The sequence below is a fragment of the Mustela lutreola genome, chromosome 18 (assembly GCF_030435805.1).
Source record: "Mustela lutreola isolate mMusLut2 chromosome 18, mMusLut2.pri, whole genome shotgun sequence".
NCBI lineage: Eukaryota > Metazoa > Chordata > Mammalia > Carnivora > Mustelidae > Mustela > Mustela lutreola.
The window spans coordinates 13,023,050-13,047,691 of NC_081307.1; the positions used below are offsets into that span (position 1 = coordinate 13,023,050).

The window sequence follows — 24,642 nt, forward strand, 5'->3', positions numbered from 1 at the left end:
AGGTGCCCCTCCAAAACTCTTGGTATGCATTGCCAATCCAACTGTCTTTCCTCTGAAGTTTAAAATTGCATACAATTCTGAAATTGACCAGCAGGTAGCTATATTATTAGCCTAATACATCAGTCACGAAGTTCAAATAACTACACGATTAGATTCTTTTTTGTAAGAATAATTAAATTTGGAGTCTGCTTTACACTCTCTTGGCTAAACACAACAATAAAGTTTTACTTTTAAATAGACAATTTGAGGGGCACCTGGATGGCTCAGTCATTAAGCGTCTACCTTTGCCTAAGGTCATGATCTCAGTGTCCTGGGATTGAGCCCTGCACTGGGCTCCCTGCTCAGGGGGGAGCCTGCTTCTCCCTCTCCTGCTTCCTGTGCTTGTGTTCCCTCTCTTACTGTGTCTCTGTCTGTCAAATAAATAAAATAAAAATTTAAAAAAATAGACAATTTGACAGATCTTTCTTTTAATCAATAAAGGAGACTGTATTTCTAGGCTTGACAAACTCTGAGCGAAGGAAGTCCAATGTAGCAAAAAGGTAGATGTCCTTCCTCTCCCTCAAGATGGTCATACTATACCTAACTATGCAATAGAGCCATCCAGAAAATATCACCCAATACTCTGTCTTGCAAATCACTGTTCTAATTAGAATAACAAATTATTTATTCCATTGACTTAAATAGCATGCCAATTATATATGTTTCACTCAACTTGTGCATTTTAAAAGCTTTTGAAAGCTTGCTATGTGCAAGGCTCCCCTTGTAAGTTTTTGGAGGTTTGGAGACTTAGGTTGGTTTTAATGCAATGGTCAGTACAGAAGTCTTCTTTATAAGAATGACCAGGTGGAACAACGCCTAGTTAAAAGGCTTTATTTTCAGGACCTTGCTAATAAGTGAGAGGAATGAAGGGAGAATAGACATGAAAGGTTAATTTTAAGCCAGAGTTCTTAAGTAGAGAGGGAACTAAGACCAAATACAAAGGGTATAGGACATAGTCACATGTTTGTTATCAAATCTAGTTTGAGCCGTGGAACTTCTATCCCTTAGATTCTGTGTGTGTGTATTTTTTTTTTAAACCATGATTTAGCAAACTTGGTTCCATCGTATGTTTCTGATTTTGTCTTAGCAACTTACAAATAACTCTTTTTCTTTTTCCTTTATAATTTTTGTTGTTATATGGAAACAACCCAGATGTCTACCATAGATAAATGGATAAAGAAGATATGAGATACATGGGGCGCCTGGGCGGCTCAGTGGGTTAAAGCCTTTACCTTTGGCTCAGGTCATGATCCCAGCATCCTGGGATGGAGCCCCGCATCGGGCTCTCTGCTCAGGGGGGAGCCTGCTTCCTCCTCTCTCTCTGCCTCCTCTCTCTGCCTGCCTCTCTGCCTGCTTGTGATCTGTCTGTCAAATAAATAAATAAAATCTTTTTAAAAAATGAGATACATATATGTGTATATATATATATATATATATATATACACATACACACACATATACATGAATATATTTGTATATTGATAGGTCTATGTAATATATATATAATGTATGTATTTTGTGTGTATACAAATTATATATAATGCGTTTTGTGAAATATATATTCCATATATATACATATATTCTATTATATATATCATGAAATAAATTATGTATATATAAATGGAATATTAGTCATAAAAATGAATGAAATCTTTCAAGTCACAATGACATGTATGCTAAGTGAAATAAGTCAGTCAGCTTACTCTTTCCTTGCTCCTGGTGTTTAAAAATGCCTATGATAACTATGAGTTTCCTCACATGCTTGCCAACCTATGTAAATAGCCCGAGTCTTCAGTTAAACACCCAGTATCTGCCATGTTCCAGGCATTGTGTAAGGCATGGAAATAAACAGAGAGGACAGTGTCTCTGCCCTCAGAGAGTACATGGTCTACTAAGGGGAGAATTTCAGTTTAGCAGAAGTTGTGAGCTGGATGGAAAATTTGCATAAAAGTTTGCCCAGAATGGCATACCATGAAACAGCAAAGGAAAAGCACTTTTCACGTAGAAAAGGCATGTATTTGTCAGGGAAGGACTCCTAGACAAAGACACTCTCTCCATCCACAGAAGGGGTAGTGGAAGTTTGTCAGGAAGATAAAGGGAGAAAATAGTTCCTGTGGAACAAAATGGTGCGCCCACAGGCAGGGCCATATGACAAGCACAATGCTACAGGTTGTGTAAGGTATGAGTGTGACCAAATATTGCATCCAAAATGATTTTAGGATCTAGTATATTAAATAATATAAAACCGTAGAAGTGACTTCCTGTCGACTCCTTCTTAATTCCAGTTAAGTCAGGGAATAAATCTTTCTGTTTCTGAATATATTTCCAACTTCACCAACACTTGCTGATCTCCCCTTTTGTTAGAGAATAGGCTTCAGCTCAGCTACTTTGCAGGCAACAATACCCTGTTAGAATTTAATTATATTGTTTCATTTTTGTTATATTGACTTTTGCAGTTTTATTTTGATTATGGCAACTAGTTGAAGTTTTCCATTCATAGCATCAATACAGAGTTTCATTTCAAATGACTTTATTTTAGTTAAAAATGCAATCAGTTGGAAAAAAACAATATGCAAAAAATAATACAGGTGGTACATGAATATGGTAATAGTCATGAAGTCGGTACGCCGATGAGTAGGGTTGGATGAACACTGGTGTGGTATACTTGGAAAACAGAAAATCACAAGGTGGAGTGAAGGGTGAGCTGAGAGATGCTACAAGAGTTTGGCAGAAGCCAGCCTGTGGAGAACAGCCAATGTCAAGCCAAGGAGACAAGCTTTGTGAGGAGCTGTGGAAGGGTTATAGCCAGGAGAATGCACGACAAGTTTTGTGAGTTAGAGAGAAGCTTCCAGCAAAATGTGAAGGATGTCTCAGAGGAACTGAAAGAAGCAGATCAGTTAGGAGGCGAATGGGACCCAGTGAGCGAAGAAGAGGGCGCCAGTGGTACAAGGCAGGAGGTGGGGGTGCTTGACATGTCAAGCCATTGTCACCAGTTAGATGTGGAGGAAGAAATCTAGAATATTGCTCAGGTTCTGGCTTGCTTGGTGGGTAATGTGTGGCTTTCCTAATTAGACGAGGGCATATTTTCCCTTAGCTGTTCCTTTGCTGGATAACTGACATGAGTTTGACCCTGAGTGGTACCCTAAGTCCCATTAACTCTGCATCAACAGCTTAATGGGAAGGGCCCACAGTTCTTTTCCTCACACTCATGGCTAGAGATCTAACTCCTCAGACAAACAGGGCAGACCTCAAAATGCGGAGGGAATTAGCATCTTTTCACATTGTGAAAGAGCTTTTAGTCAAGCAAATACTGAAAAAGATGTAATGCTTTCTGACTCTGCCCTAAAATTTTCTAAAGGGCCTGCAACAATTCAAGAAAAGCTTCTCATTTTTAGAAAGTCCTTCAATCCCAAACGCCATAATTTCTGTTCCAAATGTGAAGTTATATTGTCCTACAATTTCAGATCTTTCGAAATCGGAGGTATCAGATCAGGGATGAGAAGGGCTCAAAAGTAAGAAGTTACTGAGGGAGGTCTCTGTTTTGCAAAAATAAGGTTTCTCTGAAGGAAGGATGGGGTGGATCTTTGCAGAGAGATTCTTTCAGGAGGGCAGAATCATTTCATCATCGGAAGGAAGTTGGGTACTGGGAATTGGCTCTGACACACAGCATTTTCTGGGTTTCCTTTTCATAGTGGAGAGGGTCTAGGATAAAAGGGAAAATGCTTTTGTTACATTATTACCTCCTCAAGGGAATACTGATAAAGACCCTTCATCTGAAGAAGATGGAAAGTATACTTCAGGCTGACTGTGAGAAACCAGAAAGGCTCTAGAAACTTGCCCAGAGTCCCCCCACCCCAACCCTATTCAAGAGAAAGGCTCAAGTTTGGGCAAGAAGGTACCACCAAATGAAAGCCAAAGAATGGAAGACAAGTGTTTGCTTACGTATGATGATAACTAATAACACGATACAAAGTTTACATCTAGCTTATTTCTTTAAAAAAAAACAAACAAACTAGGAAGTGTCCTTACTTATTATTTTTAAAGGGAGCTAGAGTTAGGAATATTTTCAACAAAATACATTCTTATTTAAATGAAGGATAATGTATGGGCAATTATATTAGACTCTCTTGCCATTAGCAACAGAACTATATTAACTACATCACAAGCCTGGTGATGAATATCATGAGGCCGAGTCACCCACCACTCTTAATGTAGGATGACATTTTAAGGTATTGAATCCAAAAGCTTCAATCTATAAATTATTCATAAAAAGAATCCTGTTTTATGCATGAAGAGTGAGTAGAACCTGAAAAATTGCTTATTGGATAGATCATGGGAAGAGACGAGGAACATCCATAACCAATGTGGTTTCTTCCATTTAGAAATTAATCTGAGACCTGACTCCTCTAACTTTGTCACTATACGGACTTTGCCTAGATTGTATTGTTTTGGGGAAAAAAAAAATGAAACATGTCAGGGCCTCCTGGGTGCAAGAGAAGGAAAATGGGTGTGCACAGATATCCTATCAATTTAAGATCATGTTTTGCTCATCTTACTACACATTTGCAACGAAGTTTGAAAATGGTATTCTGAAAACTCTACAAAGAGTTATGTTTCAGTAAATTTCTGTGAAATTATAATGAAACACTCATGAAATAAGCCCTTAAAAATTACAGGCTTTTTGTGAAACAGTGTGACTACACAAGAAGCAAACATAAAATAAAGAAGTTATTTAAGTTACAACTTTAAATGCTATTTAGTGATTTTGCTGCTTAATATACAGTTGTCATTAAAAAGGAATTTGCCTATTGGCATGAGATTGGAGAAATACTCAAATGTATTTATGCGATGAGTTTGTGCAATGTAGAGTGTATCATTTGGAACTGAGAAGCACAGGCTCCAAAACTTAAAAACCTGGAGCTGGGGGCTGGAGGGGAGGAGCCAAGAGAAGGTAACCTCTGAACACTCCCTATGTGCTAGACATGTATGGCTTCCTTACATGTATTCAAGTGTAAGCCTCGTTACACACCACATCCTTGTAAAGTCACTTGGATTCCCGTATTAGTGATCAAGAAATAAGCTCGGAGAGGGGACATTGCTCCAACGGGCCGAGCTACTAAGTGCTGGGGACAGTGCTGGCCACAAGCCCCTCCTCGTTTCACTGCAGTATGCTACCCACACAGGAGAATTCATTCCCATGGTTACACTTCATATTCTTAGAAAGCTGTGTTTAGGAAAAAAGTGCATAGTCACTAAGTCAAGAAAATTGGGTTCGGAGGTAACCTGAACCAAAGTCAAAGGAGCTCATATTCTTTGAAATAGAAACTTGGTTTCCGATGTAATTTGCCTCGAGGCAATGAAAGGCTGAAAACAGCAGCCTTTGTTGAATCTGGAGTGCGGAGGGAAGGAGTGCAATGGGTACAAGTAGGAGTTGTAGTCAGAGAACCTGGGTACAAGTGCTATCTCTGTAACTTACTAGATGGGTAGCTCTAGGAAACACTTTCAACTTTCCTGCACCTAAAATTTCCTCATTATTTATCATATCAACAGCCCATGGGTTTAAGAGGATTATAAATGAAAAGGATATTTTAAACCATAAAATATTATAAAATATTATTTATGCATAATAGATTATTTCTCCGCATATGCGCAAACCTGTACATAAGCAATGAATGATTTTGTATCTGTGATGGTAATTCTCTAGCCTCTTTGGCATGTTGTGGGGTGGGAAGAGAGTCGCTTCCTCCATTAAATTCTGTCCAGTAAATACATTTGATGGGAGCAAACGATAGAACTCCTACCCTATTCTATGTCTCCTTTTATGAATTACTGGTCTCTTCTGGTTTGTTTTTAAAAAGATCAGGTGGATCATGATGGGTTTCCTCCAAGTAACAAAATCCCTTTGCAACCCCCATGCCAAGCAATGTTCTGAAGTTCACAGGAGCTCAAACCCAACAGCTCACCAGAGAGGTCTAGCAATGACAGCCGCAGTTTGTGCACAGGAGCCCACAGGGACATGCGGGATTGGGTCTGGCTTCTCTGTCCAACCACAGCCTTAAAGAGAGGAATATGGTGGCTTACTGTAGCAGCAGGAGGGTCCTGTCTTACATAAACTGAAAGCATTTCTATTGCCTACCAGATCAGTCTTTTGGAGTAATGGTTTCCATAAATTTATTTTATTCTGCTTCAGAAAGGGCAAGCCCAAGATAGACCACAAAGTGATTCACATGAAGTCATCAAAATTTTCCACTCCCTCCAGCATCCTAAATCTCTAGACTTCAGAATTGCCTCACTGAACCCCCAATCCCTGGCATCAGGCCCTTTTGCCATTCATCATCAGGGGAGAGAGCAGGGTAGTCTAAGGATGTCCTCCCCAGACATTAGGCTACGAGGTGGTGTTGGCCTGGGTTTGACATTCCAGTCTACAGCATTGAAGTGAATAGAGAATTGCGGTAATAATCTAGATATTCGGATAATCTTCATTCTCTCTGTACCACGGTCCACTCCATAAGCTTCTGCCTCAAATATCAATATATGTTAGGTATCCGATTTTAACGTACGTTACTAAGACAGCTGCTTGTAGTTTTCAGTTTGAGGGGGTGGGCAAAGCCTCAGCTTCAACTTGAAGATACAGGAAGTATCTCAGTCTTTAATTTTTCAATATTCTGTGCACTCCTTGATTTGCCAAATGGCTGGTTGGCTAGAGTGGACAAGGGAGACGGATGTGGCGGCTTCAGGATGGTGTGTATGAGGAATTGTGTGTGTGTGCGCGTATGTCTATGTAAGCCAAAGTTGACACATATCACAGATATGAGGATTCTGGATTGTTTTGAAAAGTTCATAATGTAAATAATAAGAACTAGTACAGTCAAAGGCCACTATTGGAATCTCTTAGACATCCAGACTGTTTGGGAAATGACACCAGTGGAGCTCTTACTAGGTATTAGGGATCATGTACGTATATGAAGGTGGCCTTTGATGGCACGCATCGGGGACCCTCAAACTCCAGCGGAGGCCCCTGTGTACCCCCACAGGATTGCTGAGCTCTATTTCACATACTTTAGAAGCCCTAATCTTATCTAGAATAATGAGTAAATTGCTTGAAATATATAAAAAGTATTACCCATGCAAATATCTATTTGCTAAAATATGGCTTTTGTTTCGGCTAATTTCAACAAGAAAAGTTATCTCCTCATTTCTATGACTAAATCTTTGAATGTGGGAAATTTCTCATGCATAGGCCCTGCCCTGAGCAGTAAGATGGGCATTTCGTTTGATTTATTGATACCACAAGGGGAAAGAATCCAACTTAGCCTTATCTTCTCTCAAAACTGAATCAATAAATCGTGGGCCTGAATCCATAAATCATAGGCCTGATGGAAAATAAATTTACCAGAGCTACAGGAAAGCTGAGCATGGCCAGGTTCTGATGGCTGCTTCTTGGGCCCTGTTGGCCGTTGGATTACTTGAACCCAGGTAACAGGTTCCCCTGTCACAATTGCAAGGGATTGTCACTTTGACATTACCGTTGGTCTGAAGAAGTCTCTTGCAGTCCCTACAAAATAACAACTGGGATCCAGGCAATCAGGCCCTAAGACATCCTCTCTGATACGTTATTGGGGGGTGAGGAGAAGGGGAAGAAGACATCGTATTGCTTGCTTGTGGCCCCTTGGACATGGAAGACGGTGGTGAGCAGAACCAACAGGCAGAAGGTGAGAGAAGAAAAGGCAGTTTGGCAAAAGCAAGAGACAGAGGAGATGGTCATGGGGTCCATCAGACATGTTCCTACATTAATACAACTATCACAGCGGCAAGGTGCTGGTCTAACAGACTGAAACGTTAGTCTGCTGAGCAACACTCCCACGCCTCCACAGAGTAGCATTTTTATTGCAGTATGTCTTTCATGGAAAATGAACAAAACTTTAAATAAATCACAATTACTTATTGCTTAGTATTTTGGATAATAAATTCTTTAGTTTATCAGTACCTCAGGGCCTTCAAATGTGCATTCTTCAAATAGTTTCAATTACATATACATTCTTTCTCCTGAACAATAAATTATTCTTAAAAAAAAAAAAAAAGGAAAAGGAAAAGATACATAATTTTAAAGCAAAGAAAAATGAAAAAAAAAACCCATATATTTTTGACATTTATCTTAAACTTATATGAAAACAACTCTATGTTAGATGCTTAAATATAAATAATAAAGGACATTATGTTATTTACAATGTTACACAGTCAAGAGAGTAAGAAATGGACATTAACTCATAAAGACAGTAAAATGATTTAGGAAAACATCCAAGTAACGTACGATGTGTATTTACAAAAGAATATATAATAGAACTCGTGAAATGTGGCCGTTTCCTTTTGCCTGCATTTCTCTGCAGTGTTTGACGGGTCTCTGCAGATAGAAATCTTTGTGGGTGGTGGAATGGAGCTAGTACTAAAAGATAAAACCAGGCCTTCCTGATTTTCATCCCTATGATCCATGCACCTTTTAACTCAGGCCAAAAAAAGGAATACTCATGAGCAAGTTACCCTGGATAGACTCCATCTCTATCAAGACAGTCACACTTAAACAAGGAAGATACGGTCTGTTGGTGTTTGGGACACATTCACATATACTCGGGCAGAGTGCCATTTGGTGGAAAGCCTGAGGCTGTCCAGGCACTCTTGAAAAAAATAAACAAAACAAGTCATACCAGGCAAGAAGGGCGAATAGGATGGAAAAGGAATCTTGAGTGAGAAAAGAAGTTTCGCCTGTACTGCACTACCCCTTGGTGGGATACGATTTCAGACCCAGGAAACACAGTTGCTGTCAAACTTCTGGGTGATTTCCACCCCTGAAAACCCCCGAAAGCTGGCCACAGGCTGGGAGCATGGGTCTACACCCCTTCTTGGGATTACCACCCCACCACCTGAGTTTCTAGACAGGGATGGTTGAGAGCCATGTGGTGACTAAACATCACAGAGCGGTCCCTTGGAACACAAAGCTGGTGGTGGCAGCAGGTAGCCCTGAGGAGACAGCTGGCCTTTCTTACCAGGGGAAACTCTTCTTCTACAGAAGGAAAGGCTATCCCAGCAAATATGCCACCTCTCTGAGTGACCAGAATCAAGCTGGAAAGAAAACGTCCTCTTGTCCTAAATGTCCCTATATATTTGTGACCTGAAAAGGTATACAGAAATTTTCATAGTGAGGAAAATGTTGGTTCCTCTCAGCAGAAGATTTCATTTATTCCAGAAATTCTCCACAATGGGCCATTGGATGACTCCAATGCCCTAAGATTTTTGCAACAGAAATTTTAGACTTTCCATTAAAGGTAGAAATTTCTTTATTGACATAGTCTCTGAATAAGCCAAGGCCTTCAAAGGCAATATTAGCATAATTTAAAGGACCTCTTCGGGTGGACGGTCCTCTTTCCCCTGCCAGGAGCTTACTCATTTCTACAGAACGGGGAAATCGGAGCAACTCGGGCAGCCCGACAGAGCACAGAGAAAGTGGCATGTGAGTAACGAGGGACGGTTCAGGCCACCAGATACTCAGAGTAACTTCACGGACCTGCAGACAGACATCTCTGTGGGTTGTAGAAACATGAAAGGAGCTTAATGACATGACTCGTGTCCAACCCACATTTTCCCAAGACCTCCTTGCACGTTCCTTCTTCCCGAGAATTCGAACACAGACATTTGATGAAGATCTAATTCGATGAAGATCTAGATCTCAATCCAGTTCACCTGCAAACGTTGCTCTCGGTGACTTCACGCTTGGTATTTGCAACCCCCTGCCAACCTTTTTCCCATTTGCCCTATGGACCCCAGGAGGCCACTGGGAATCTAAGTAAAGCTCTAGCCTGATTTGACAGATGTCGGGCAGGGTGTAAAATGGGGGCTGCGTTTTTTAAAAATCCCCTTATTTTCCTGAATTAGCATTTATTCCAAATGTTAATGCCTATAGGCCTTCCTTGGACTTACAATCAGAGAGAACAGGTGAAGCCCAGACCCATCTTCATACCTGTTTCGTGACAGTAAAGCAAAAGATAAGAAAGGGGGTGGGGAACGGATGATACAGGCTGCAGATGGAGAGGCCAGGACACAGGTGGGGGTCACTTCTGCAAGGAAAGGTGCAATTTCCCAACACCGTCCACATTCCCTGATGACTCATCACTTGTGGAAGGCTCTTGCCAATCACAAATCACATGCAAGTTGGCCATTCCTGACAAAAATGTTCATGCATAGTTATGACCTGATCGAGGCAACATTGAAAAAACAAGAGGAAAATCATGAGGAGAAAGGCGTGGGCAACACAACTATTTAAGACCACACCCAAGTCACACTGGTGCCTTCTAGACACACTCACTCCTTCTAAACACTCTACAACAGACCTATTTCTCTAGGATGTCTAGTCACCACCGCATACGGCAGGCGTATTTCACGGCAGAAGTATTTCACACAAAACGCTGAGTGTGCCGTCATTTCATGGTCATTTTGTGCCGTAACACATCTGTTCATGAGCTGATAAGACACAACCAATGGCCAGCTCCCGAGTCAGCGAGAAACCCAAGTCAGGAACGATTGCACCTTTCTCCGCCACGGTTTGATTTTCAACTAGATGACCTGCTGTGTCATTCCCCCAGAAACTGAGGTGGAGTCCTCTGCTAAGGTAATGGGCTTACCCCAAAAAGCAGGCCAGAACCCATTTTCTATGCTAGTCCCCCAAACTGTTGCTCTTTGTCAAGAAAAATAAACCCAAATAAAGCAAATGGTAGCTCATTTTCGCGAGAGCGAGCTGTCTTCTGATTAAGAATATAGTTTTTTTTAAATCACAATATTACTTTCTTCCTAATATTTAACATTACTTAGTGCAGTTTCCTGCTGTAATTAATAGTAGCATGCTGTTGGATCTACTATTATCTCAGAGCCCAGTGAAGCGAACCTTTGGCTGGCAGAGGAGACACAACTCGTTTCATATACTGAAAGCAAAAGAAAACTTCATACAAAAGAGAAGAGTATTTCGATGGATGTGCCATTACAAGATGTACTGATCGGGCGCTACTAGAAGCAAACGGAGGGACAGTTGCAAGTCTTGCAAATCATACATCCCATCAACATCAGAATGCGATGCACGAGAAGCCAGCGAAAACTGAATATATGGGAGGTTTGGCTGAAATACTGTGGAAAAGCAATCACAGTAACTGTACAAAACTTGCTCTCAACATAACAGAACATAAAGGCACCATTGATATCTTTCTCGTTTTGAAATACTGTAAAAAATTGCTACATATGGCACATAACACATTTTTACATACATATATTTAATTTATAAAAGTTTTTTTTCCTGTTTTCTATTTGCAGAACTGCTAAAATAAAATAAATTGTTTAATTTAAGGTGGAATACTTTATTATATAAAATAAAGTTTTACAGGTGAATCTATGTGTTTATTTCGGTTTTATACAGCGATAGGGTCTTGATTAGCGATTACACTAGACAGCCTGGCCTGCAATTCCTCCTGCGTCGAGAAGCGGGCTGCTGGGTTAGTCCTGCTGTCCGCCAGGCGGAAGGCAGGTGCTGCCTCAAGACTGGCTGCCAGGGGGTTCTGAATGCCCAGGAAGGGTGTATCCTCCCCTACTCTCTCATCTTCTGTTTCACTCTCTGAGTTAGTGCCCTCAGCGCTTGCGTTGCTGTCCATTTCCAACCTGTTGGTGATGTGGCCATTGGGCTTGGTTCTTTTGGCCCGCCGGCTACTGGTGAGTTTCTTAACAGGTTCTTGAGCTGGCTCGTACTCCTGGGTGGTTTCGTACTCCTCATCCTCCACTATCCTCAAGGGGCTAGGGGGCAGGCTGTTGCTCTCATGGGCGGGGTTGTGGTGGAAGGAGTTGAACTGCTGAGGGTGATGGTCATACTTCTCCCGCAGCCTTGGTGGTGTCACCAGAAGCAGAGGTCTCTCTTCTTCCACGAAGGGGCTGACTGCCATGACGGGCATGGATACCGTCGTGCTGGACGCAGGTGGAGACATTTCCGAAGGGGGCGATTTGGGGGAGCTTGGCATGTGGAAATCTATAGGTGACATACGAGCCGGGGTGGTCATTGCTGACACATACCTGTGTGAGCACAGAATACCCCGCATGAGTGTGACATAAGAAAAGGCAGAGAGTAGGGAGGGTAAGGGGACAGAAGGCATGATATCATAGATTCAGAAAGCAAAGAATTTCTATGCATTATATACACTTCTGGATTTTTAACACTAAGGACATTCGGCACCCTTGGAATCTAGAATTATGTAGCCAAGAGTTTCCTCACGGGAGTACATGCAAAGATCAGCTAGATTGCCTAACTCATCCAAGCTCTGGGGATTTGCAAGTTCATCGTGATTTTAAATAAAAGCATCAGAGTCAGGACAAGAGGGCACTGGGTCCTGGAAACCTTTCAGTGTACAAGGACCAAGGCACAGGGATTTGGAAGGGAAAGAAGTATTACTTAAATACTATACCTTCCTAAAGGCCAAGGGGTCTTAGAGAATGAAGCCCAAATGGGGAATGGAGGAAGATCTAAGATGAGTTGCTGATAGCTGGGTCTGCGTGCATTTGGATCTGTGTGCCTTGTTTCTCCTTAGCTCAGCTATAAGGTTATGTCTTATGAAAAAAAAAGAGCATAGTAACTTAGATTTATTCCTGGTAACAGTGTAACACATTTGAGTGCTTTCAGTTTTTCCATGAAATGCTACTACTTTTAACATTCTATTTGCAACTCTCCATCCCAGTGACCAAGACATTTAGAAACAAGTCAGAGAGAACCTTATGTTGGCGCCCTAGGCACTTCCAAGCTCCAGTCTACCTCTCATCAAAAACCCATGGCTTCATCAGTCTTTGGCTTAGCTTTTGTGACTGCTCAGGGCTGGCTGTACCATGTTACCTCACGTCACGTTATATCCAGTAGTGCTCCGTAAATCTCATTGTCAAGACATCGAATGCATTTTTTTAAAAAAACCATGTCATGATTTCTTTCTCCAGAACAAGAAGGCCTGAGTTAGCACTGAAGAAGATGTGGCTTACTCAGAGTCACATTTCTCAACTTTGATAAAAATGTTGCCAATGCATAGCACCAAAACACTCTTTTCTTCACGTTGGCATTCACAGAGTCTAATTTGACAAGACCTGTGATGACACAGGACACCGTTATTCGAACTCTAGCTAACAGGAACAGAAATCCTATTAACTTTCCTGCTCTTCTGCCATGATTCAGAGTCATACGGATGTGAGGTCTAGCTGTGTCTAAAACAGGAAGGTGTTTAGAGATGGAAATACTTGGGGCTCGAGGCTCCAACTTCTGTTCTGGGGATACTTAAATTAAGCTCTCTGAGAAGTGCTAATCCAGATTCAGCCAATACATAAAGGTGATTCATCTTTTCTCTCCAAGCTCTCAAGGTTCAGGTGGATTCTGCGGTCCTAGATAGTATTTGTGGTGTGCACGGAAGCCTACCACAGCAGGAAAATGTCAGCCTTTCGAGAGAAATACCACATGGAGTGATGAAGACAGAATTGATCCCTCGCCTCTTTCTCCGGTCCCAAAAAAGACTGGATTAAGATAGAGTTTCTTAATACATAAAGATACAATTATATGAATTTAAGACTGAGGTTTTTAAACCAGTTTGGGACCATGCCTACATTTTCACAGATGAATGACAGAGCAACCTCTCATTCCAAAAAGCTCTGAAATCCCATTTTGGGGTAAAGACCCTCGAAGAAGAGATCAGCAAGCTCTCCAGGACCTGCTGGCCCAGAACCAGTCATCCTTCATTACTTCCTTACTTCAAGGACTTCCCAGCCAGTCCATGAGTGGCACGGGTCCATTAGCATTATCCCTACCCACGTGACTAGGTATGGAATGGACATCACGTAAACCTTTCAGCAAGTGGCCAAGGATTACACTGAGATCATCATACAGTAAACAAACAGGCAGTATCCCTCTGGATTTGAAAACAAACAAGTAACAACTTACTGATCCTGCCACAAATGCTGGTTGGCTGTAACTCTCTCCCAATTTAAGTGAAAATGAATAAAGAGAATCTATGAATTCAGTATTCCTATGAAGCGTCTCTTACTTTCCTTCCCTCTGTTTTTGATTTTACCTTGTCTATAACCCTTGCGCCGCCACCGCCCCCACCCCCCTGCAACCCAGTGCGGTATCCCCAGAAGAAAGCCAGAACATTCTGGAATAGAGCAAAATCTGCTTTGAAACCCCCCTGCGAAGACTGCGTCGGCAGCATACAAAAGATTTACTCGTCCCTTCTTTTCGAATTTTGTAAAAGGGATACTATATGGTGGAATGCAAGCAGTTCCCCATGAGAGTCAGCAATGGCACAGCCCTTGATCTGATTTAACAGAGGCTGGAAGGTAAGAAAAACTTAGCACCCAAGTTCACGAGACCAGCTAGACCGGAATTCGGATAACTCGGCAAATTCGAATTATAGAAGGGTCCTTCTCGAACACTGGTGCCATCTCTCTAAAGTTACAACGGAGAAAACAGAGGCTCAGAGTGGGTGTGAGCCTCAGGTCAGAGCTGCCACCTCTGGGTTAGCTGCCCCGGACACGTCAAATCAGTCCTGCTCCTTAAGAATCTGTCGCCTGTCAGGGACAATGCGCGCAGCTCAGAAGAAATGAGTTCAGTCAAACAAAAAGATGAGTTCATCAACTAGGGAACTGGAAGGGGCAACTGCCGCCCCTTAGTCTCGTTGGAGCAGAGTTCTGTAGGTGAGACCACAGGTGCTCATGGGGATTCTGCTACTGGGGTGCTCTCTCCTCTGTGGTAGTTTTACCCTCCGGTTTTACCTTTCACTATGAGGAGAGTCTCGGTAGGAGTCAGGGGTTTCTCTAGCATGCCTGAGGAAGCTGTTACATTCGCGAGGGCCTCCCAAGCCATTAAGTCGTCCTCGTGGGCCCCCAGTTGGGCTGGTGTGTCTGCTGTTTTCTACTGACGACATCATGATTACAGAGTGACTTTCCGAAAGGATGCTTTCAGTGTGCCCATTGCTCCAGCTGGAGGGGAAACGGGAGAGGCAAAGAGAGATACATATGTATTTTTTAAGGATCTGCAAAAGTGGAAATGAAAGGAAGTGATCTGGTAACTATTCCGCTTCGGTCTATCAGCATTTGATGACAACATTACTCATCTCAGAATAGAATTAGTCTTACTTGCTCTAGAGAGGATCTTGATTTTGTTTGGCTTTGTAAGGATAGAGTTTATTTACTTGTTCATTCATTCAACACATATTTACCAAATGTCAGTGTGTACTAAGTGTTCTTACAATCTCTCTGTTCTCGAGTGGCTTAGGTTAAGGAGACACTTGGCCCATGAGCTACACTGGGCAGCCCCGTGTTGCCCTTGGTAGCATGCTCTCACACGGGAATCCCCGAGGTTAAGTTCAGCTGTTGGACATTTCCAAGGGCAGCCCAGTCACAGGAAGGGGTGAACTTCTAATTACTATAGAGCATCTAGGACAGACATTTTCTATTGTAGCAATTCAATGAGTAGTCAGGCATGAATAAAGACAATCTCTAAAATGGGGAACAACAATCCTGTGAGTAGGTATTATTTTTACTTTCAGCACTGAAAAAATGGGAGGCTGCAATTTAAACAGCAATTAAATGGCAGAGTCACTTGATGTCCGAAGTCCGTTTTTGTCCCAAATTATACATTTTGCTATACGTCCTTGCCTCCTATGTGTCTCCTGTTCCTTTCTGAGGCAGTGAGAGCAAAAGGCAAGGTCTAGAAGTTCTCTCGTGGAGTAGTGCCCTGCAATGGTTTTCATTCTCATACCTGTGGCTTGGAGTCTGGGTAACGGTGGTGGAGTGGTGAGCTGTTGAGGTGTAGTGACTGGTGGAAAACGATGTCTCCGCTTCTCGCTCAACAATATGCTCACTAGAGATGACATTTTTAGATACGTATTGCTGGATAAACAAAGAGACACAACTTGAAGATTCCTATTAATCAGGAACATCATCATCATCACACACAAAACCTGCTCTTCGACATATACTTCATGATACATTCTATTTCGCCAATGGTCAGATGGCAAATCCCCTCCTGGCTATATGGCCTTTCAATTCAGTAAATGAAATTAATGAAGCATCCTTTGGAGGCACACATCGTGTGGGTTCTGCGATCTTAACTGCATCCTATCAGAAACAGACCTAGGTCTTTTATCTTATTTCCAACCAATAATGCAGGTGGAATTCAAGATAAATCTCTGCCCCATGTTCGTTTTTGTCATAGTTGTTGTGGGTGAAGAAGATTAACAGACGGCTGAAGGAAACAAAAGCATAGAGATCCCAAATTTCAAGTCAGGAGAGGATATATTTTTTTTAATTTAAAAATTTTTTTTTACAATCTCTGTAGTTTTAATCTACTTTTCTTTTTCAGTTTCCAAGGGCCCATGCTGCCCTGATGATAGCACTGAAATTTTCAATTGTTGTCCATGGTAAGGCTAACGAGGCCACTGAGAGAACTGAAGGACTTAGAGAAGCTGTTAAGGTCACACATCCTGACAAAGCACACAATATACAGAAGGCCTATATGTAGCGCAAGTAGACTCTACTTATTTTCATCACCAAATAGCACAAGCTATTGAAGGCACAAGCCTTCAATCAGTGAAAGAGATACATTTCGAAGTTGTGTTTGAAATGCTGTTCGTTTTACACCAAACTGAATTGAGAAATGGAAACAGGCATGGAAAGGAGTACTCTCGGGTGAAGTGGGCACTTTATAAGCAAGGGGCCGTGGGCTGTAAAAGAACCTGATGTATTTATGGAAACCCCAAAAATATAGAACTTGAATTATGCTTCAAACTCTTGTTGGTTCTCTTAGTGGAAAGGCTAGCCCATGTAGCTCTTTCTGGGACGTGCGGTTCACTTGCTTTAAGGAAAAGTTGGGGAGGTCATGATTCATGAGCTCTTTCTAGACTGTGGACTGTCTCCCTGTTGGTCCTTGAAAGACAATGGAAGCTTGGTGAGTCTAATGAAAATAATACTTAACAATTATCGACCACACACTGCATGTCACTGGGCTAAGTGTTTTATATGGATTGCCTTGTTCAATGCTCATAGGACTTTTTGGAGTAGGTGTTATTTTTTAGGCCTGCTGTCCTAATGAAGAAATGGGGTTTAGACAGATTAAATAAAGCCCAAAGTAACACAGCCTGCGAGATAATTGGAATGCGAACAGCCATTCTGCTTCCTATATATTATAACAGACATAGTGACAGATTGTAGGTGTGTCTGCATGGACTGAATGCATTTATCAACTGTGCAGAACATTCTAATGAACACTGGTAAGGGGAGGGAAGCAGCCCAAGGAACTAATGTATCAGCATGTTATTCCTCTCTGGAAGGTCCTTGCTACAAGGCTGGCTGCCAGCTGACTAACCAGCAACTCTGAACTTGGGTCTAAGATACATTTGCTCCACAAATATATATATATTTTATAGGATACAAAAAAAAGTAATGCAATGTAACCTTCAAGCTTTGCCTATAAAAAGCCAAACACCTTGGGGAAATGCAGAGAGCAGGAAAAATTACAGTGGAATAGGAAGAATGATAACTTTAAAAGCCAGGGAAGCTGAGTCCAGCTCCGGCCCTCATCTGTAAAAAGGGGAGGTTTGAAAGATCACATCCAAAGACTCTCCAGAATGTCATAGTCTATGACCTAGTTATATTTAAAAGCCAAGTGCTTGGTAAATTTTAAACAGAATATTTGAGTCATTAAAGATACATTTAATCTGGAGAGTTTGACTTCAGGTAGAAAGAGTCAGGGAACAAGAAAGCATTATGTTCTCCCACTTTTGCTACTGAGAAGGGAGTTCGATAAGTCACTTGGCCCTTGCATGCCCTAACTGCTTCCTTTGTAAATCAGAATCAGTAAATCATCAGGTCCTGGGAGATGCCTCTAATAAAAGTCACTCTGAAGCCCTGAGCTCGGTTATCAGTACTTGGTTGTCAGATCCTGGAGGAGCCTTCATTTTCAAATCATGAAAAAAAAAAATTCCTTCTGGTTCTTGGATCATTAATTTCATTATTTTTCTATGTGTTTTTCTTCTCTTTCTTCCAGTTAGGCCCTCCCTGTATTATTATTATTCCAACCCCTTAATGAACACTTTATGAGAGGAAATGTGCTGGTCTTACAGTAACCAAATCCACTTTAAAAAATGTTCCCATTATTTTGTCCTGGTGAAACCCTGGATTCCTGGAAGCCATGGTGATTAATGACAGTAGCTAAGAGCCTAAGAGCTTTAGAAAATAAACGTCAAGGTGCCTGAACGGAGGAGAGATGCTGAGCTTTTCCACTGGCCAGACTCAACATACATTCACCAGCTGGACGTTCTCAGGGGGCGGGTTGGGGTGGTGAGGCCCGTTTGCTATGTTCACCATGTTGTTGCGTTCAGACCGCAGACTCTGCCGAAGACGGTCATGTAGCTTTTTCCGTTGTTTCCTGGATATGAAAAAGGGAAGATTTATTTTTTTTCTATCATTTACATTTCTTGGTACAGTCCATTCTTGATTCTACCAACACAGAAGCCAGGTAGGAGATTGAAGGAGGATATGCCACTCCGTCTTGGAATCTGCCTATGGACAGAGATGGAGTCATACAGTCTTAGTGAATACGTTTAAGGAGCTGGGGTGGGGATTCTTACAGAAATCTAACTGGACTGCTGAGAGATAGGGGGAAAAAAAAAGAAGACAAGATAAATCAAGTTGACATTTGGCTTAAACGCCAACTTTCGCGATCAATCCATCTTTGTCCGAGTCTTACAGATGGCCATTTGTCTTAGGTACCAATTTTTGCCCTGCGATTGATAAGGCTGATTTCGTTCATAATTTTGTCTGTGTGTCTCTTAAGGAGATGAGGTTAATTTTGAATCTGTACCTTCTACGGTGGGTGTGCATGAATGGCATTGTACATGAGAGCAGCTAGGTACATAATTTGCCCGTAGATTTAGCACAGTTATAACATGATCTTACCCTAGTATCACTTTTTTTGGTAAAACTAGGTAATGGATATTCAAATACTGAGATTGAATCTAATAAGACTCAGAAGGTAGATTCCAGGAAGGCTTATCTCTATCGCTTATGTAATCCTGGCAACCCATGAAATCAGGGGTATTAAGAAAATGCCATCCGTCCCCTTAATTTTAGGGTCTAAAAACATATTGTCTTTGTTCCTCAAGCAACATTCAGATCATGATAATATCCGCCTCCACGACTGGTCAGAGTTTATGTGATGAGGCAACAAAATGAAACAAAACTGTTAACATTATTTCCTATTTGAAGCAGAAGTTCTATGTAAGAGAGAAAAGTGAAGGGAATTTGGGTCACACGGTAATTGTGTTTGTATTATGTTTGTGTTATGGACCTAGCTTAAGGGACCAGACACACTGAACACAAATCTGCTTTAATGTTTTCTTTTCTTTCAAACCAAGATTTGCTTGATTCTCCTCCCATGAGATTCCTTTTGTACATCCCGCACTTTGAGAGCATTTGAACTGGTAAGCTCATTAGAGGGAACAGGCAAATCATCGCAGTAATGTTTTAAAAACCTTCACTGCCACCATTGCCAAGTGTTTCCTTTAGCTCCTAAGTCTGAGTGCAGAGTGGGACACGATTTCAGCGGTGACATGACAGGCACACCTTGGGTGCCTACCATTGTCCTCTCGGGATGTGGTGGGCCCACCTTGTCCACAGATACCTGCCCCACAAGCCCATCCCTCCAACACTTTCCCCGGTCACAGGTCATAGCCAATGACCACGGGTCTTCTGAACCCTTTCACAGAAACAGGCAAAGCTTTCTAGTTACAGAAAAAGTCCTCAAAAGAGCTTACTTAGAGGAAAAAATGAGGAGAAATGCCCCCCTGCCTCCCCACTCCTGCTTTTCAAGACTAGGCTATTGCAAATGCTCTCTGCAGAGCCCTGGGCTGGCTAAGCCGTCTTCTCTGTGCTAAGGAGAGAGAGGCACGGAGGAGGAAGGTTTACTTGGTTTTGCAGTAGGCCACCACACACATGATGCCGACCACAAGCAGGGCGATGCAGATGCCGGTGATGGTCAGCACTCTCTTCTGGTAGAGTTCCTCCGCTTCTGGAAAGGGATGAGAGCAGACGTCACCAAAGCCCCCTTACACTCGCCAGGACTTAACAACTGAATAGTTGGCATGCGGCATGGCACTGTCCATGTTCATAAGAAAGTAAATATGTGACAATTCATCACTTTTGCAGACATACTTAAGGTACAGCATACTCTGCGTTATACTCTGAGCTTAAACAGCTAAGGCAGCTGGGGCCATTTGCAATAAAAAATTACACTATTAAATTACTTTACTTAAAAGCTACAAATATATATATATATATATATATGCATTAAACTGGCAAATCATAAACATTAATTAGAAAATAATTATTTAGTTAAAACTGTAGTTTTTAATTAAAAAAAAACAAAACTCTTGCAAAGGCAACAGGAATCAAAGCCAATAAAAGGAGCTGGGATTGGAACCACGGGGGCAGTCCTCACCCTCGACTCTCCCCTGTTCCCCCCTCCCAAATCCCTTTTGATTTCCCAGCCAGTTTATATTCCGGTGGTCTTTACAAGGAGCCATTTCTAACTTAAGAAATAAAGTCAAAAACATTTGCAAACATGAGCTTGACTTGTAGTTAGCAACAATACCGAGGCGGGATCCCTACGATTTAAAGGTAACATGTGAACATGTTATAAGCGCCACGGTGGGGAGAGCAGGGCACTGTATCAGAGAAAATCCAATATGGTGGGTAGGATAGTCCAGGGCCAAGATGGAGATTTGTCCTTTGAAGGACAATTATTATCAATTCACCGACTGTACTTAGAAACCTAATTGATGTGTATAAAGAAACCACTAGCACACGGGCTATGTGACTTGGATTAGATTGTACAGCCCTATAGTGAGGGCTTGGCATGTCAGCTCAAGGAGGTCACACGAGGTGATGCTTAGAACTTTGGGTTCTTAAATGCAACCGGTCTTTTATTCATGGAAGTCTTTCTATTTGCAAATCCGTTTTGGGGAGGGATCCCTTGATTATACTTTGGTAGGTCAGGATCTTCTCGAGATTGGCAGATTTAATGGCGAACCTGATCTCTTAGGAACTGAGCCTCCAACCAGTCTAATTACATTTATTGGAGGACATTCACAAGTTCACTGACAAAGAGAACTCAGACTGGTACGTCACAAACATTGTAAGCTGAACTTGCAAATTGATTAATAAGCTGGTCAAAACCTGGGGGGTATTATACAAATTGAGGTCTCTTATCTGGACATCAACATGGGGCCTTAGGGAACATTTTCAATTTTCTTTACTGAAAGAGGGCGAGTCGCAGGAAGTTTTCTTGAAATGAAAAAGTGCATTTTAATTTCTGTGATACAGTAGACCTTATCATTAAACAAAACATTTCCTACAAGCCAAGCCCATGGTAATCAAATTCCAGTTAACAGGTCAGGAACATTGTCAAATCAAATTAATATAGCACTGATTATTAACAGGAGAAGGAGAATAGAAGTCAGTGGGTAAAAGACTAGAATGCTGCAGAAATTATACAAAAACAAACTAAAAGGGTGGGAAGTGGGAGGGGGAAAAAAACAAACCCAGAGGACAGACAGACTGACAGAATGACGGAGAGAGGGAGGAAGGCAGGTGGGAGGGAAAACAAGATTCAAAGTGAAGGAGCCGTCTGAAGTCCCTGGCACAGCATGCCCGATACTAAGGGAGGAAAAATAAACAAACAAAAGAAAAGCAGAGGGAGGAAATGCTGGGTGGGAAGAGAGGGTGGGTGCGAAGTCGGAAGGGTGACCCCATACAGCATAACGCCTACCCTAGGCTGGCCGTCACGTGGAAGCCACAATTAGGAAGCAAAGCAGCTGGTGCATTGCAGTGAGACAATGACCCAGGAGACATAGAGTGGGGTCACATATTTTTGTGCTGAGAAAGTCAGCTGAGGATGTGGAATGTGAATGCTTCTGTGTTAATTGCTGTGTCTGCCGCCTCCCCTCCCCCAGAGCCCCAGGACAGGGAATCACATTTGACAAGGTGGTAATCTGTGAGCGGGTGCCCCAGGAGTCTCCTCGGAGACCTGGCCTGTGGATCGGTTTTTAGCGATAATCTAAGAAGGAGAGACGGTGCCCCCGCCCAGCCCCCACCACCCCCAGTCCCTTCTTGAGGGGTCCGGGGGTTGCAGGGCTCCTCTGGGTGTGACCGGTTGGTTCGGAAACAGCCACGTTCAAGTATCATTGCCACGAAAATGAAACCCCTGCTTTACCGTGCCCTCTTTCACTCACTCTCTTGGCTTCTTTTGAAAGGGTGAGGGCTTGGTAGCTCTGGCATCTTAACACCCCATCTTTAGAAAAATCCGGGAAGTTACTTCGGACAACTACAAAAATGGGATGTATCTAAGGACTGAAGGGGGAAAGGGCTTCCTAGGTACTCCCTGGGGATTCCGTTCACAAGATTGTTGGTGGTTGCTAGTCATAAAAGAATAGATGGACCTCAGGTTGTCAGCAAATGTGGCATGCTGACTCACTGCTCTGCCCAGGTTATGTGGGAAGACACACGTTTTTCCAGTGAAATTGGTCACGGAAATAAAAAGGCAAGCTCAGTGAAGGCCAAAGGGTATAAAGCCGAAGTGCTAAAATGAACCAATGAAAGACAAGGCCCTTAGAATACAGATGTAGGATTAAGATTCTGTATTCACAACAGCATTTACTGAATACATTCTATGTTTCTCATCTTCGTTTATATTTCACTTTCCAGTGATGTACTAGATCAGGGGATCCCCCCACCACATCACGAATGTGTTAAAACTACTTGATGAACAATCATATAAACAATGGGTTCTTTTCACCCCCATTCCCCTTATTTTTTTTTTTCCCTAGTGTGACAGGGTCAGTAGGGCAAGAGCAAATTAGAGGCAGTGCTGAAAAAAAGAATCTGTCAGTCCAGTTGGCAGATCTGCCGTAATGAATGGAAATGCTTCTGAGTCTTTACTCTATGGTTTGGCTGGACGCATTGAAGTCAATCAGATCAAATATGTTTTCCAGTCTGATCTAGCCAGGCTAAGAGACAGAAGCCTTGTCTTTCTCAGTGTTAATTGACCTTTAAGGTCTGATTTTCCTTAAGGGGAACGTTCTGGCTTAGTACACTGGCTGTCGTGGGACTATGAAGTCTCTGGACTGTGCGCCTTTAAGAGGTACGCCGGTGCCAGCACCATGTATCTTTCCTAACCCTTCAGATCACGCTGAGGAAGAAGTCCTATATCTGAACTACCCATTGCCCTACCTCATTGTCTGGGAATAGAAATATTAAATTCTAGTTAGACCCTAAAGTGATTAAAATGGGAGAGATGCTATTAAGGAAAAGAAGGAGGTGATGGTAGATTTTATTCCTCCCTGCAGGAAAGGCAGGTAAGCCTTTTTAGTAGTGGGACAATTTTTATCCTGAGGGAGGTGATCTTAGCAGATCCCTCTCGTCAAGTAGATAACCTGCCACCTGAGTGGCGTTGGTGGGAACTCTCGTGCTTCTCACTCTTGCGAGATGTTCTCCGATGTGCAAAGGATCACTCACATGTAAGCGGGGGCTTTCTCAACAAATGAATTGTTTCTCTTCAAAGTTTTTTTGGGAGGGGATGGGCAATTGGTTGAGTTTCTATCCCTGTCACAGAAAGAACTTACAACAGCCTTATTTTACAGAAATTATGGAACGTAGATTAGGTATGGACTGTGATGCTCTCATCCAAAGAGAGTAGCAGCTATGCTGCAGGGCACCCTCATTGCATGACGTCATGACACCAGCTGCTAATCAGAACATCGCTTTGTTGACATTCCAGCACTGCAGGAGGTGGTCAGGGAGCCTCTGGGATGACAGAATGGCTTCCCTCTACTCCCAAGACTGGCCCTGTCTCCCAATTATTTAGGACAAAGGCCTTCAAAGGGACTATGCCCCAGATTCATAGGCTCCTAAGAGATACTATTTAATGTTTACAGTGTGAACATTTCTCTTTGATTACTGGTCTAGATAATCTAAGCGACTCAAGGTTAATTCCATTAGCACTAGAATTTCCACCTAAAATAGCACTGGGTGTATTTTTTTTTTTTTCTGTTTTCTATTTCCTTGCTCCTAAGATAATGAAGTTGACTAGAGGAGGGCCTGGATCTCCCCAGAAAATCAGAATCTGTGGATACAATATCATGTTGCAGTATAAGGGCTTTCTATGTTACTGTATCAAGTGGGTGATTTTTTACAGTGTATGTCATGTTCTCATCTGCCTAAGATGTGGTGTGTTTGTAAGCTGATGCATTTAGAGCTTCTTTTGTTCTCTCAGGCCTGGTTTGGTTCCTCCCATAGCCTTACGTACCTCTCCGACTTACCCCCCCATCCCCTGCCCCCCCAACCCACCCGCCCGCTCTGAAATAACAGCCTGGTCAGATCCAATCAGAGGGTCAAGGAACGTGGCTATATGTGACTTTGCAGCAGGTGATGTGATTTTTAAACTCTAAGTGAAGTGTGGGAATCTAGAAACTGCTGCACTCAGTGACATTTCGG

General features: G+C 42.3%; 1 protein-coding gene across 12 annotated transcripts in view; it reads right to left on the reverse strand.

Annotated features, from left to right (window-relative positions):
• Positions 1-2,552: 2,552 nt before the first annotated feature.
• NRG1 (neuregulin 1) overlaps positions 2,553-24,642 on the reverse strand; it is a 228,141-nt gene continuing 206,051 nt past the window's right edge. For 6 of the 12 annotated variants that reach the window (XM_059156384.1, XM_059156382.1, XM_059156383.1 and 3 more), the window contains 5 exons: positions 20,059-20,161; positions 18,394-18,520; positions 15,854-15,984; positions 14,866-15,072; positions 2,553-12,138 (listed from right to left, as the gene is read on the reverse strand). In XM_059156384.1, the coding sequence (XP_059012367.1) occupies positions 11,487-12,138; positions 14,866-15,072; positions 15,854-15,984; positions 18,394-18,520; positions 20,059-20,161 (1,220 nt within the window). In that variant the 3' untranslated portion in view covers positions 2,553-11,486. Of the gene's footprint in view, positions 12,139-12,527; positions 12,670-14,861; positions 15,073-15,853; positions 15,985-18,393; positions 18,521-20,058; positions 20,162-24,642 lie in introns of those variants that run through there. The other 6 variants (XM_059156389.1, XM_059156388.1, XM_059156385.1 and 3 more) reach the window with 2 other exon arrangements.